This window comes from Diaphorina citri, unplaced genomic scaffold (assembly GCF_000475195.1).
Source record: "Diaphorina citri unplaced genomic scaffold, Diaci psyllid genome assembly version 1.1 scaffold161, whole genome shotgun sequence".
NCBI classification, from domain to species: domain Eukaryota; kingdom Metazoa; phylum Arthropoda; class Insecta; order Hemiptera; family Psyllidae; genus Diaphorina; species Diaphorina citri.
In genome coordinates this window covers 37088-51891 of record NW_007377598.1, presented here as the reverse complement: position 1 = coordinate 51891, position 14804 = coordinate 37088, and the positions used below count along the sequence as shown (strand labels likewise).

The 14804-nt window shown below is 40.4% G+C and overlaps 1 protein-coding gene across 4 annotated transcripts; it reads left to right on the top strand.

Annotated features, from left to right (window-relative positions):
* Positions 1-1082: 1082 nt before the first annotated feature.
* LOC103505274 (PHD and RING finger domain-containing protein 1) lies at positions 1083-13613 on the top strand. Of its 4 annotated transcripts, none has more exons than XM_026820619.1 (6): positions 1083-1180; positions 1264-1790; positions 4172-6635; positions 9829-12280; positions 12358-13043; positions 13259-13613. In XM_026820619.1, exons 1-6 carry the CDS (start codon positions 1141-1143, stop codon positions 13288-13290), a joined length of 6201 nt encoding a protein of 2066 aa, XP_026676420.1. In that variant the 5' UTR covers positions 1083-1140; the 3' UTR covers positions 13291-13613. The 4 variants fall into 4 exon arrangements, with proteins under 4 accessions (XP_026676420.1, XP_026676421.1, XP_026676423.1 ...); XM_026820620.1 differs by having other exon boundaries at positions 4172-6671; positions 9865-12215; positions 12296-13043; XM_026820622.1 differs by having other exon boundaries at positions 1084-1180; positions 4172-6685; positions 9888-12280.
* The last annotated feature ends 1191 nt before the right edge of the window (positions 13614-14804 follow it).

The window sequence follows — 14804 nt, the reverse complement described above, 5'->3', positions numbered from 1 at the left end:
CGACGCCGTCGATCGATATCTACAGAAACCGTCCACACTGCCTCGACACTACAGATTCATAAGCTGTGTCCACACACAGTCCATGTCGGCGATCGACCGACAGTTGATGGTCGATCGACAGCGTCGACTATGTGTGGACAGTTGGACACAGCTTAGTACAAAATTGCTGCTGAGGACAAAGTTACTATTGTCCTCAAGGCGATGTTTCATCTGCTCTACTCCTGATAATGATTCTGAACTCTTAATAATTAATCCCCCATTGAATTAATTGGCATGTAATTTAATATTGTTTCCCCTTATTTATTTATGTACCATTCTTGAATGGGATTCTTTAAAAGTATTAATTTCACTGAATTACTGTCTGAGATAGGTGAAAAAAAAGGTGTATTTCCCCCATCTCCCCAGATAAAAAGCTTCAATTTATTATGGTGTGCCAATTGCTGCTGAGGACAAAGTTACTATTGTCCTCAAGGCGATGTTTCATCTGCTCTACTCCTGATAATGATTCTGAACTCTTAATAATAAATTAATCCCCCATGGAATTCATTGGCATGTAATTTAATATTGTTTCCCCTTATTTATTTATGTACCATTCTTGAATGGGATTCTTTAAAAGTATTCCCCTTATTTATTTATGTACCATTCTTGAATGGGATTCTTTAAAAGTATTAATTTCACTGAATTACTGTCTGAGATAGGTGAAAAAAAAAGAGGTTGTGAATTTCCCCCATCCCCCCAGATAAAAAGCTTCAATTTATTATGGAGTGTTGAAGCACCATAATAATATTTGTGAATACAGGTAGCAGTCCCGTTTTTTTTTGCGGTCACCGCAGAAGTTCACTGAATTACTGTCTGAGATAGGTGAAAAAAAAGGTGTATTTCCCCCATCTCCCCAGATAAAAAGCTTCAATTTATTATGGTGTGTTGAAGCACCATAATAATATTTGTGAATACAGGTAGCAGTCCCGTTTTTTTGCGGTCACCGCAGACAAACGGGTCGCAGTGTGAACGTACTGTAACTATTCCGAAAGATTCCCACGTTCAATACTTTGAATGTGTACCCGTTTTAACCCTGTAGCTTAGTTAGTTTATTTGGTAATTTTCTAGTTTGTAAACAATTGTTTTCATATTTTTTAGCTCATGGATCGCGATACTTTAAATTCGCCTCAGAGCTCTTCAATTTGGTAATTTTCTAGTTTGTAAACAATTGTTTTCATATTTTTTAGCTCATGGATCGCGATACTTTAAATTCGCCTCAGAGCTCTTCAGATTCGGAGTCACCATCTCCAGGAACAACTGCGTCCATGAAGAAGAAGAAAAAATTGAAGCGAGCAACAAACAAGAGATTTGCCATTCGGTCCAGTGCAGAGAGCTCTAGCGGTAGTGAAGACATTATCACCAGACCTTTACGTAGTATTAGAAATGCTGTAAGACCCATGTTATCCTCGGGATCAGGGGATGGCTCTGATTCTGTAGATAGGTCAGGGAATGGTGCTAACAAAGTCATCTTGTCTACTTCTTCTGATTCTAACATTATCCCCAGTGCTACTTTTCCATCTACATCGTCTAGATTTGTCCACGAAACCCCTTCAACTTCAAGCAGTAGCTCACCTATCATGTTACCTCGTAAGAATTTAACGACGGTCATTGGCTCCGACACTTCTACTACAGGTTCTGAATTGCTGGTCAGTAGATCTCGTCGCGTGAGACATGTCATGTCAGAGTCTCCATCAACAAGTGTTGATATTCAGAGCTCATCCAATGCTGGAAGTGTTCAACCCATGTCTACAGATGATGATGCGAATAGGCGTCGGTCAGATACCTAGGCTGTGGTTACAACTGTTTACCTAATGCCCGCCAATCACGCTCAGAATGTCTGACAGACCTAGGTCAGTCCGGGACGTGAGGGGCGGAAAAAGGTCCTATGTGTCGGACCGTCTAAGAGACCGCATCCGCTTTCCCCACCCCTCACGTTCAGATTATCTGTCAGATCACGGTCTGAGCGTGGGTGGTTGGTCTAATGGCATTTTTTCTTTAATCCTTAGGGGTCTGGAGTTATAAGAAGAAAATAAATTAGAAAAGTCCTCTTTTTTGTCACATAAGATACTCTCTATACCTAAAAAACGTTCTTGACTGTACACATTTATAATATAGTCGAACCTGTCTAAGTGGGAAACCTGGATAACTGGGAAAAAATCGTGGCCCCTTGTTATTTTTTTTAACTAAAAAACCTGTTTAAATGGGAAAATCAAGCCTCTATAAACTCGGTCCGGAGCCTCTGTAAGTGGGAAAGGTTGCCATTTTTCTAGGTCCGGAGCCTTCTGCGGACCTCTGTAAGTGGGAATTTGTAGGAAAGCATTTATAAGTGGGAATGACTTTTTCTAGATACTCGGTCCGGAGCCTCTGTAAGTGGGAAAGGTTGCCATTTTCCTAGGTCCGGAGCCTTCTCCGGACCTCTGTAAGCGGGAATTTGTAGGAAAGCAATGGCAGATTCCTCTTTCTCCAAACCAGTGTCCACAATTACCTCTATAAGTGGGAATAGGAAAATGGCAACCTCTCTAAGTGGGACACTTTTTAACTGGGAAACCTGGATAAGTGGGAAAAAAGTGTCACTCCCTTGGATTCCCACTCAGACAGGTTCGACTGTAATGATAATAATAGACTCTTGACTGGAAGGTAACCACTAGGCGAGGCTAACACCAGAGGCGTTCTTTACCACCTAACTCCATTATTCTGTGGTCAAATTCTCAAATAAATGAGGATACAATTCCATGCCTCGGCTGGGATCGAACCCACACCCACGTGTTTACCAGACGAGCGCCTTGACCACTACGCCACGGTTCGACTGTAATGATAATAATAGACTCTTGACTGGAAGGTAACCACTAGGCGAGGCTAACACCAGAGGCGTTCTTTACCACCTAACCTAACCCTTAGAGCTCCATTATTCTGTGGTCGAATTCTCAAATAAATGAGGATACAATTCCATGCCTCGACTGGGATCGAACCCACGCCCACGTGTTTTACCAGACGAGCGCCTTGACCACTACGCCACCGAAGCAGTTTCCCTCTTATTTACATTTATACATGAGTACTGGAAGGTAACCACTAGGCGAGGCTAACACCAGAGGCGTTCTTTACCACCTAACTCCATTATTCTGTGGTCAAATTCTCAAATAAACGAGGATACAATTCCATGCCTCGGCTGGGATCGAACCCACGCCCACGTGTTTTACCAGACGAGCGTCTTGACCACTACGCCACCGAAGCAGTTTCCCTCTTCTTTACATTTACATGAGTCATTTACTTGACAATGCACTTCGAAGAAGTTACACCTCGTTTCGTTGGAATATTACGTATGTCAGGTTGAAGTATTCAATGCTAACTGCACTATTCAATGGTACAACACTTGTCTAACTAATTTCTCAATTACATATGTACATACCGACCTACAATTCACGAGGCACATTTTTTTCTGAATTTAATGAAATCCATCGAATCCAGATTCATTAAAAAAAAAAGTTTTGAAAATCCAAGTTCAGTGAATGGGATTTTCAAATCCATCGAATCCTTCTTTCATTGAATTAAAAAAAAAGTAAAATAAAATACCCCTACTGCAATAAAATTAGGTAATCCCCCCCCCTAAATGTAGGTAGAGCCGTATTTTATTATTCCTCTCTGTCACTCTGTGGCACTTTCGTCAAAGAGATATGAATTTTCAACTTAGCACCCTGACTTCAAAGCATATATTCCATGGTGTTTACCCACAGAAACCCATGGCATGTATGGGAGACAAACCCTTTCTTGGAATTTTTTCATCAACAAATAGCAAAATTTCACTCACAGGCCCTCTTTCACTTTTGTATTTTCAATTGTTCCCATCGACAAAATCCTGGATACGGCCCTGTCTTGTGCTTGTCTTCTCCAAGTTGCGCCCATGCTCTTGACATGACTACAGGGTCTTCCCATCTTATTAGTGATCTGCCTACTTTTCTCTTCTTGCCTCGCGGATATATATTTGCCTTGCCACACTAACCTGGATTTATTTCTTCTTTTGCAGATCGCTGCCATCGGCCGATCTCCCCATGTGGAAATGTCAGAGTCTCCATCAACAAGTGTTGATATTCAGAGCTCATCCAATGCTGGAAGTGTTCAACCCATGTCTACAGATGATGATGATGATGACGGTCCAATGGATATAGTGCGGATGAATAGGAAACTCAATAAACTCTCAAGTACAGAGTCCTCGGATGATGAAGATTGTCCGAGTTGCGCTATTTGTTTAAGTTCCCTGGCAAACAGAATTGCTGCTCAAATAAGTGGCTGTAGTCATGAATTTCACAACACTTGTATTTTAAAATGGTCAGAAAGGACCAACACCTGTCCTATTGATCGCTTAAAATTCAATAAAATCACGGTCAAAAACAAGGAAGGTAAAATTGTGAAAGTGACGGAAATTGATGACAAGAATGCTGCAACTGCTGATGATGAAGAGCAAGCATTTCCAGACGAAGCCATCAACTGTGTCATCTGTGGTAGTCCTGATAATGAAGATGTGCTACTCTTATGTGATGGCTGCAACCGTGGCTTTCATATCTATTGTCTGAATCCACCACTAGCTAGAGTTCCAGAAGGGAACTGGATCTGCCAGCATTGCTCCCCCGTAATAACGTTAAGTGATTCTATATACTTTAATGATGAGCTAGATATTAGCATTGAGGATTACTCGGATAATTCGAACCCATCTGACATGGAAGCTTCTAGTAATGAGCAATCCGATGATCCTGATCAGCCAAGTACAAGTACACGAACTAGGAGAGGCAGGTATCGTAGTGCTTCTACTCTCACAGTGAGCGTTAGTAGTCGAAATCAAGATCTACTAAGAAATACACGCGTTCGACACACAACCATAACAATAAAACAAACCCGAAGGAAAAAGAAGAGACGTACTCGCAGACGTAGACGTCATGTTGCTCAGAGTACTGTGAGTAATAGAACTCGTATGATGGCGGCAGCTATGGCTAAGAGAACTGCTGCTGCTTGTCAAGATAGAGGTAATTCTGATACAAAACATAGAGAGAAGCTTCTCAGATCAGAACCAGGTCGTCCGAGATTGTCCTTATTCTCAAGTGATAACTTTGAAGATTACTATAATCCTGACTCTGATGGGGAGGCTGACGGAGAAGGTGTTGGAAGTGGTAGCGGTTCTGTGGCAGTCACAGCAAGAGCGCGCTTCCCTACACCTCGCGTTATGGATAGAAAAACTGCAGTTGCAAGATTGATCAATACAAACCGGAGACCCCGAGTTGCACCTCGAGTGACGGTCCCTGTTGCACCAAGTTCTACTTCATCCATCAATGTTCTAGACGATATCATGGGTATGATGGAGGTTGAAAATAAAAAGTCAACAGGAACTATTCCAATTAAAAAAGATGGAACATTCGCAATGCCAGAGAAAGTAGATGTGACCTCTGACAAAAACAAAGAGAAAGTTACAGAAACACCCGGCTACCCTGGTGCAGGAATACCCAATAGACCTCGAGGTCACTATGGTTCCCCAGGGGGAGGGTACCAAGGAGGAGGTTCTGGTGCTCGTCATCAGTCTGGTATATTCAGCTCACGTGGCCCTTCTCCTCAGTTTGCATCGAGGTTTTCTAATTTCTCAGGAGGTCGAAACAATTCAGACAATTTTCATGCGTTCAGAAGCCCTCAGCCACGGTTTAGATCAAATACACCGCGCCGGTTTCCATCCAGACGTTCATTACCTGCTAGTTTACTCATGGAACCAGAAGTTGAACATGAGGATCAATCTCAGCCAGATGAGGATGTAGATATCTATGGAGATATAGACTCTGGTCCTCTGGTTACTAATACAAGTGCAACTTTAGAGCCCCCACCTCAGCCACCGGCCGCGTTGTTTGGCTTGGGACCTCCCCCAGAGCCTCCTGCAGCGCTCTTGAATATCGGCTCTCCTGAGGAAGGTCCTAGTGATGAAGAGAAAGGATTAATTATAGATGATAACGAATATGATCCAGCAGATCCTTGTGATAGTCCTGGTACTGAAACTGTGGAAAATCCTCCCTCCCTCTCAAGTGATGGCTCTTCAGATGGTCTAGGTACTATTCCCATACCAGAAGAAAAACCTCCAGTCTACTCATGTGCACCGCGTCCTGGGAACTTTGAAGAATCAGACAGCGATGAAGATTGTCCCAACTCATCACTCTACTCGTCTACAAGTTTGGCATTTGCAAGAAATAAAGCCAAAAGAAACGATGATTCTGAGGAAGAAGATGAGTCACAAACGAGTGATATGACACTCAAAGGAAATAAAAATAGTGTTAGTCCAAAGAGTGGACCAATACGGTTCTCCATTGGTACTAAACAGACATTACCAGAACCTCCGAAAAAGATTGATCTGTTTAGTGACGATGATGATAGTAACAGCAATGATGAACCGAAAGAAGAAATTGATAAAGGAAATGAAGGGGATAAAGAGGACGATGTTGTTGAAGATGCTAAAGAGGAAGAAGATGATAAAGGAAATAATAAAGAAGTCGAGAGAGGAGTGGTAGAGTATCAATCTTCAGACGATGATAAAGACAAGATTGAAACACCAGACGAAAATGAGTCACAAGATAATGAAGTGAAAACAGCCGGTGTAGAAGACAAACCATCAGATGATGAAGGAAAAAAAGCTTCCCAGTGAGGTCTCTCAGACGGTCTGACATACCTAAGGCCCGTCAGACATTGGAAGCTTATAGTCGCCTGAAAAATGAGTCTTGCTACAAAAAGTCACGTGACTAGGCGACTACGCTTGTAATGTGCGACGGGACTAATTCGGAATCTTTTTCTGCCATACACGTTCAGATTGTCTGTCAGACGGCCTGAGATTGTTCTCTATTGATAAAGACTTAGTACTAAAATGAGGCACAAAAAATCAATATGAGTTGATGAGTTAAAAATATGAGCAGGCTACCTACCTATGGTATTTCAATGAAAGAAAATTAAGTGCTGGATAATCTTCAGAGAAACACTATCCGAGAAAGACTGGGAAAAAGAATGAAGACAAAAAGATCACACTTACATTGATAGGTTGACTGATAGATTGTGTTTGAAAATTGTTTTGTTGTAATCCAACATCATTGGTGGTTTGCGCTGGACTTCGGATTTGGATGTCATGTGGAAATTTTATCTGGCCAGATAAAATTGACACGCCAGAATCCGTAAGTGATGCTCATTTTCATTTCTAGTAATAAGTACCCAACTACCTACTTATTTCATGTCGTATTTCAGACCTTACTTCTCCTCCCCATATGGATAGACCACGCAAAGCCTGGTGCTATACAATGTACACGCTACGATTTTACGTTCTATTACAATAGCGAAGATATACTTTGTAATGAGAAAGTATTGCAATCGGTCCAAATTTTCAAAATCGGGAAATTGGTGGAAATATCCGTTTTATATCCGTTTCGTCCCCTGATTTTTATCCGTTTCGTCCCCTGATTTTCAAAATCGGGAAATTGGTGGAAATATCCGTTTTATATCCGTTTCGTCCCCTGATATTTATCCGTTTCGTCCCCTGATTTTTTTTTTATTATTTTTAGCCCATGGTTTATACTTAATCGTATTAAATTTCTGTATCATGAGGCCCGAGTACCGGTGAAAACGGAGGAAATTCGTAGCGTGTGTACCTCTCTTTTCCATTTTTCTTGATCCCTTTCTGTCGGTCTTCCTCTCTGTCTACATTATTTTCCTTTTATTCGTTCTCTACGTGTAATGCCGGTCACTCACGTTCAGACCGTTATTTTTAGCCCATGGTTTATACTTAATCGTATTAAATTTCTGTATCATGAGGCCCGAGTACCGGTGAAAACGGAGGAAATTCGTAGAGTGTGTACCTCTCTTTTCCATTTTTCTTGATCCCTTTCTGTCGGTCTTCCTCTCTTCCGTAAGTGATGCTCCAGCACGTGTGTGGCGGAAAAAAAGCTTCCCAGTGAGGTCTCTCAGACGGTCTGACATACCTAAGGCCCGTCAGACATTGGAAGCTTATAGTCGCCTGAAAAACGAGTCTTGCCACAGAAAGTCACGTAACTAGGCGACTACGCTTGTAATGTGCGACGGGCCCAAGTCGGAATCTTTTTCCGCCATACACGTTCAGATTGTCTGTCAGACGGCCTGAGATTGTTCTCTATTGATAAAGACTTAGTACTAAAATGAGGCACAAAAAATCAATATGAGTTGATGAGTTAAAAATATGAGCAGGCTACCTACCTATGGTATTTCAATGAAAGAAAATTAAGTGCTGGATAATCTTCAGAGAAACACTATCCGAGAAAGACTGGGAAAAAGAATGAAGACAAAAAGATCACACTTACATTGATAGGTTGACTGATAGATTGTCTTTGAAAATTGTTTTGTTGTAATCCAACATCATTGGTGGTTTGCGCTGGACTTCGGATTTAGAAACACTATCCGAGAAAGACTGGGAAAAAGAATGAAGACAAAAAGATCACACTTACATTGATAGGTTGACTGATAGATTGTCTTTGGAAATTGTTTTGTTGTAATCCAACATCATTGGTGGTTTGCGCTGGACTTCGGATTTGGATGTAGGTGTCGTGTAGTCAAAAAATATTAAGTGCGGACCAATATTTGTGACAAGGATTCAAGTACATATGCTTTAGGCCAGCCACACACTATCAGATAGACCTTTCCGCTTGTCAGGTCTACCTGATACGATAGTGTGTGCGTGTGCTCATCAGGTATCAGGTACACCTGATAGGCGGACCTGATCAGGTGTACCTGTCAAGCGTACCTGTCAAGTTTACCTGATAGTGAGTGGCTGACCACTTGAAATTAATTTTCAGACATTGGAAGCTTATAGTCGCCTGAAAAATGAGTCTTGCTACAAAAAGTCACGTGACTAGGCGACTACGCTTGTAATGTGCGACGAGCCCAAGTCGGAATCTTTTTCCGCCATACACGTTCAGATTGTCTGTCAGACGGCCTGAGATTGTTCTCTATTGATAAAGACTTAGTACTAAAATGAGGCACAAAAAATCAATATGAGTTGATGAGTTAAAAATATGAGCAGGCTACCTGTACCTATGGTATTTCAATGAAAGAAAATTAAGTGCTGGATAATCTTCAGAGAAACACTATCCGAGAAAGACTGGGAAAAAGAATGAAGACAAAAAGATCACACTTACATTGATAGGTTGACTGATAGATTGTCTTTGGAAATTGTTTTGTTGTAATCCAACATCATTGGTGGTTTGCGCTGGACTTCGGATTTGGATGTAGGTGTCTCGTGTAGTAAAAGAATATTAAGTGCGGACCAATATTTGTGACAAGGATTCAAGTACATATGCTTTAGGCCAGCCACACACTATCAGATAGACCTTTCCGCTTGTCAGGTCTACCTGATAGTGTGTGCGTGTGCTCATCAGGTATCAGGTACACCTGATAGGCGGACCTGATCAGGTGTACCTGTCAAGTTTACCTGATAGTGAGTGGCTGACCACTTGAAATTATTTCGTTATGTTGTAAGAACGTGGAAATAATTAGATATTTTAAGGTATAATAGAGTTGGTTGGTGTAAAAAGTCATATTGTTTGGAGTAGACCACGTAAATGTGACGTTAGTTTGGTCACCAACAATTGGCCTCAAAGCCAATACTTTGAACTCAGTGATAACCGTGTTGAGTTTTTTCAAGAGGTTTGATAGAGGCCACCAGACGAAAATGAGTCACAAGATAATGAAGTGAAAACAGCCGGTGTAGAAGACAAACCATCAGATGATGAACAGACGAAAATGAGTCACAAGATAATGAAGTGAAAACAGCCGGTGTAGAAGACAAACCATCAGATGATGAAGAGGAGGAGGAGGAGGAGGAGGACGAGGACGAAGGAGATGCTAAACAGAATGTATCCGTGAGACAGGATGTGAAAGAAGATTCCAATACTGAAGAAGAAGCTCCAGGTGACTCTACACCTCGAGATAAAGACGAAGAAATGAGTGAACCCATAGACTTGAATCCAAATTCCCCTAAAGATGATTCGTTTGAAATGTCGCCTGATAAAGCACAAAGAGAGGCAGAGAAAGCACTAGAAGATGAAATATTCGGTAGTGACAAAGGCGAGGATACCGAGTTGGACAAGGATGAAGTAAGTACTCAAGGTGATATATTGGATTTGAATACGGAAAACCTTCAAGGTGTTACTGATGTGGCTGTACATGATGGTAGTCTACATGATACGGAAGACAAAGAAGAAAATGCTAGGAATAAAAGTGACTCGTTCAATGCTTTAGATGGATTAGATGTAGATCCAGTGTCCGACTCAGAGTATGGTTCATTGAGTGATAATGCAGAGGTTGATGAAGGCTCGAACAAAACCGACAAAAAGAAGAAAAAGAAAAGAAAGAATACAGATAGAGAAGAAGGTGAAATTGTTGAGCCAAAGAAGAAGGATAGAAAGAAAGACAAGGATGAAAATAATGAGAATAGTATGAGTGAGAAGAAAACCAAAAAGAAGAAGGATAAAGATTTTGTTGAACTGTCACCTCTCCAGGAGAAAACTCTGACCAATAACAAAGAAAACTTTGATCAAGAGGCTGGTGAATCTGTCTCGTGGAAAAAACTATCAAAGAATACTAAAGATAGAAATTATAGAGAAAAAGATGATGTCAAGAATAGAAAAAGAAAAGAAGGCAGAAAGGAATTGGAAAGATATAATGTGCGGAAAATTGTTGGAGAGAAAGCTTTCATCCGCAAAGATGAGTTTGGTCGAGACATTTCTCTGTCCAGATCCCGGAGTCCTGAGTTCGGAAGATCACCCCGGAAAAGATCCAAATCCCCACGGAAAAGATCTCTGAGCCGAGAGAGATCCAAGTCTCCGGGTAGAAAAAATAAAAAGAGACGCTCCCGATCCAAAAGTTTTGATCGGTTCAGAAAGCGATCCTTGAGTCGCTCGCCTGTGAGACCAAGGAAAAGAAGTCGCTCTCCCAGTGTGCAAAAATCAAAAGACAGAAAATTACAAAAGACCAGGGGAAGATCACGATCCCGATCTAGAAGGAGAAGTAGAACACCTAAGAAACTAAGAAGTCGTTCTAGATCTAAACCCAAGAAACGGAGTCGATCGAGAGACAAAGGTAAAGGCAAGTTGAAAAAGGATAAAGTTGTGGAGGGATTTAAAAGCAAAGAAGGTAAGAAAAAGAAGAAGAGACAACCACGTAGTCGTAGTTGGAGTAAAACTCGAAGAAGATCTAAAAGTCCTCGTGGTAGATCTCCATGGGATTTCTCTTCAACTAGTATATCTCGTAGTCCTTCACCTCCTGCGCCTGCAACTTTCACGAGAAAGTCAAGGTCCTGGTCTCGAGACAAGAACCTCACAGTCATTGTGCCAAACACAAACAAAAAGAAAGAGAAGAAAAAGTCAAAGGAAAACAAAAGACGCAAGCACAAAGATGATCACTCGCCTACTTTATCAAAGGAAGTGTTTACTTCAGGTGATAATATTTTAGTGAGTGTTAATTTCGCTCATGCTGAGAAACCCGTCCCTGAAACGGCAACTAAAGTTGAAAAAGTTAAAGCCCCACCCAAAAGATCCAAGAAAGATATCCAAGCAATGAAGGCAGCTAAAGTGAAAGAGATTGCTTCGAAAGCAAAACCTGTTGCTATCATTGATCTAGATGTCTCACCATTCCGTGAGAGAACACCATCTCCTAAAGAAGTAATAGTTCTATGTGACAGTGACAGTGAAAATGATCAGACCTCTAACAAAGCTCCTGATCTAAAAGCCATCAGTAGTGGCCCGAAAACCCCTCCGGAACCTCACATTAAATTCTCCATCAATTCTAAGAACCAAGCAATCAACACAATTGTAAATCCTTTGCTAGACATTGATGATAAGCAGGGACCCAATACTCCCCCTGACCCCCCAAGTCCTCTGCCCACTTCACCCTATGATCCTTTCGATCCAACAAAGTCTAGATCTCCTAGTCCTGTGCTACAATCCGCACCTAACGATAACATCATAGAGCTGAAGACACCAAGTGATACTTTGGATAAGAACCAGCTAGACCTACTCAAACCAGCAGCTACCCCGAGTAAGGATTCTACTCAGTCTCCTTCCAAAGTCATCTCTAGTAATGTGAATGATGATACAAATAGTTCCAATCAGATGACAATGTCGCAGCAAGATGACAAGATGGTAACGAGTAGTATGTCGACAGCGTTACAATCCAGTCTCCCTATCTATACACCTGCTATGAGTAACAAGATGACAAGATGGTAACGAGTAGTATGTCGACAGCGTTACAATCCAGTCTCCCTATCTATACACCTGCTATGAGTAATAATAATATTAACGGTGCTGAAGCCATGGAAGATATTCTCAACCTTGACTCGGATGGGGTATATTCACCAGGTTCTAGTCTAGGAGATGACCTGTTTGATCCACCTAAAAAATCACCACCACCGTCAGCAGTAAACAAAAAGTTCGACAGCTTGTTCGTTCCGAAGAACTCGACTGCCAAATCCATTCCGTATGAACCAAAGCACACAAAGCCACAGCAGCCAGCATCCGGGACACCTAAGAAGAGTGCACCTCTCAAATATACACCGACCAAAACCAAATCAAAACCTACCACCACTATTTCCAAGCTGGATGAAGATCAACTGAAAATCCTAGATGAGGTACCAAGCTCTGCAGTGGAGATGCAAGTCAAGTACAAATATTTGAAGAAACTGAACAGACAAGAGCGAGTTGTAGAAGAAGTGAAGATCGTACTCAAACCTCACTATAACAAGAAACATGTCACCAAGGAGCAATATAAAGATATTCTGAGGAAATCCGTACCCAAGATCTGTCACAACAAATCCGGTGAAATTAACCCGAACAAGATTCATCAGCTAATCGAGGCCTATGTGAAGAAATACAGGATTATGAATAAGAAAAACAATGGACCGAGCCAGAGTAATTCAAACGCTGTGAACAATACGAATAGTCAACATAATAATGTCAATTCAAATAATATTGGTGCTAAGAAAACAAAGTCTATGTGGACCTAAATCAAGTCCAAATGAGAAATCACGTCTCATCCTGAATTTCGCGGGTTCTGATTTGAATAGGAGAGAAATATCCTCTGTTGAGCTCCTAATATCACATCCGCCACAACTCTCGAACCATGTTAAGTAAGGACGCTGTGAACAATACGAATAGTCAACATAATAATGTCAATTCAAATAATATTGGTGCTAAGAAAACAAAGTCTATGTGGACCTAAATCTTGACGAATTCAAGTCCAAATGAGAAATCACGTCTCATCCTGAATTTCGCGGGTTCTGATTTGAATAGGAGAGAAATATCCTCTGTTGAGCTCCTAATATCATTCGCCACAACTCTCGAACCATGTTAAGTAAGGGTTTTGAAAACCTTTCTTACCTACAGGTTATATTTCCAAACTGTCTACCTATTTCAAATTTTGTACTGCATGTGTCTAAAAGAAACGAAACTGAAAATATTTTGATTAACAAATATTTCAGTAGGTCTGAGGTACCAATGTACCTATGAGCACAAATTCAACTGTATAATGTCTTAGTCCACACTTTTAATACGAGTTTTAAACCCAACTATTGACCAATTAGCAATAAGGATTTTATCGACACGTCTACATATGTTGTCTACATTAGTCCACACTTTTAATACGAGTTTTAAACCCAACTATTGACCAATTAGCAATAAGGATTTTATCGACACGTCTACATATGTTGTCTGTCTACACATTTTACATAGTCTACAATGTTGAATTGTAATTGCTCAGTCCCCAGGATTATGTTAAAATTCAGAGAAATTTTCATTTTATAATGAAAATGAAACATTACTCCATTGTTTACGAAAAAATTCACTAGCGTTTGTGCACATTTAGCTATAATTAAAAGTTTACATAAAAAATATTTCACAAAATTCTTGAAACTGAGGTATCGTACTCCAGGCTGTTTCCTTTTGAATAGCGTAAATAATAATAAATAAAAAATCAATACTGATGCCTTGTCATCCGTAGATTTAGAGGTATGGAGTTTGTTTCTGGTTTTAGAATATTTTTTATCGTCTTCTACTCGTATAGAACAATCTTACATAAATCTGTGATTTGAGGTGGTCCAGTAAGTACCTACCTTTCGGAGGTATTGAAAGCTACTAACTATTGAAAGCTGAGTATTTTAAAATGGTATCGAATCTAAACTAAAGATAATCGTATTCAAACGAAATGAGAAAAATAACTCTGAACTATTTAATTATTATACTTATGTCTATCAATTTTATTTAAATGAAATATTTTCCATATTATTATAATGAGGTTAAAAAAAAAAATCTCCTCTGCATAGACTATTTTTTATGACCCGAGTCTAATATCAATAGTAGATATTGTATTATACAGTTATTATTTATTTTGTTCGTTTTTTATATTATTTAATTAATTGTACATTTCCTTTATGTTAATATTGATTAGGGTTTTCTATTCAAATTTACTTAGTTGTATCCAGAAACTGGACTGCGAAAGTAGCTGTTGAGCTGTTCTGAGTGTCCTTTATCACTTCTGCAGAAAGGATTTCTAGTGACACACGCCCAATGGCGGACATTCACGCTCAGACCGTCTGACAGAATTAGTCGGAACGTGTTTTAGCGGAAAAAGCTTCCGACCGACCTAAGTCTGTCAGAAAGTCAGCGTGAGTGGCCTACACAACGGCTGTTTCATGTTGAGGTGTATTTTGAGTATCTTTTCCTATTATGGTAAAAAAA

Excerpts from the sequence above, each read along its gene's own strand:
- LOC103505274 (XM_026820619.1), top strand. The coding sequence starts at position 1,141 with ATGGATCGCGATACTTTAAATTCGCCTCAGAGCTCTTCAA. Across the intron at positions 1,181-1,263 it reads TTCGCCTCAGAGCTCTTCAA|CTTCAGATTCGGAGTCACCA; the intron begins TTTGGTAATTTT and ends CGCCTCAGAGCT. Across the intron at positions 13,044-13,258 it reads TGTCAATTCAAATAATATTG|GTGCTAAGAAAACAAAGTCT; the intron begins GTGCTAAGAAAA and ends CAAATAATATTG.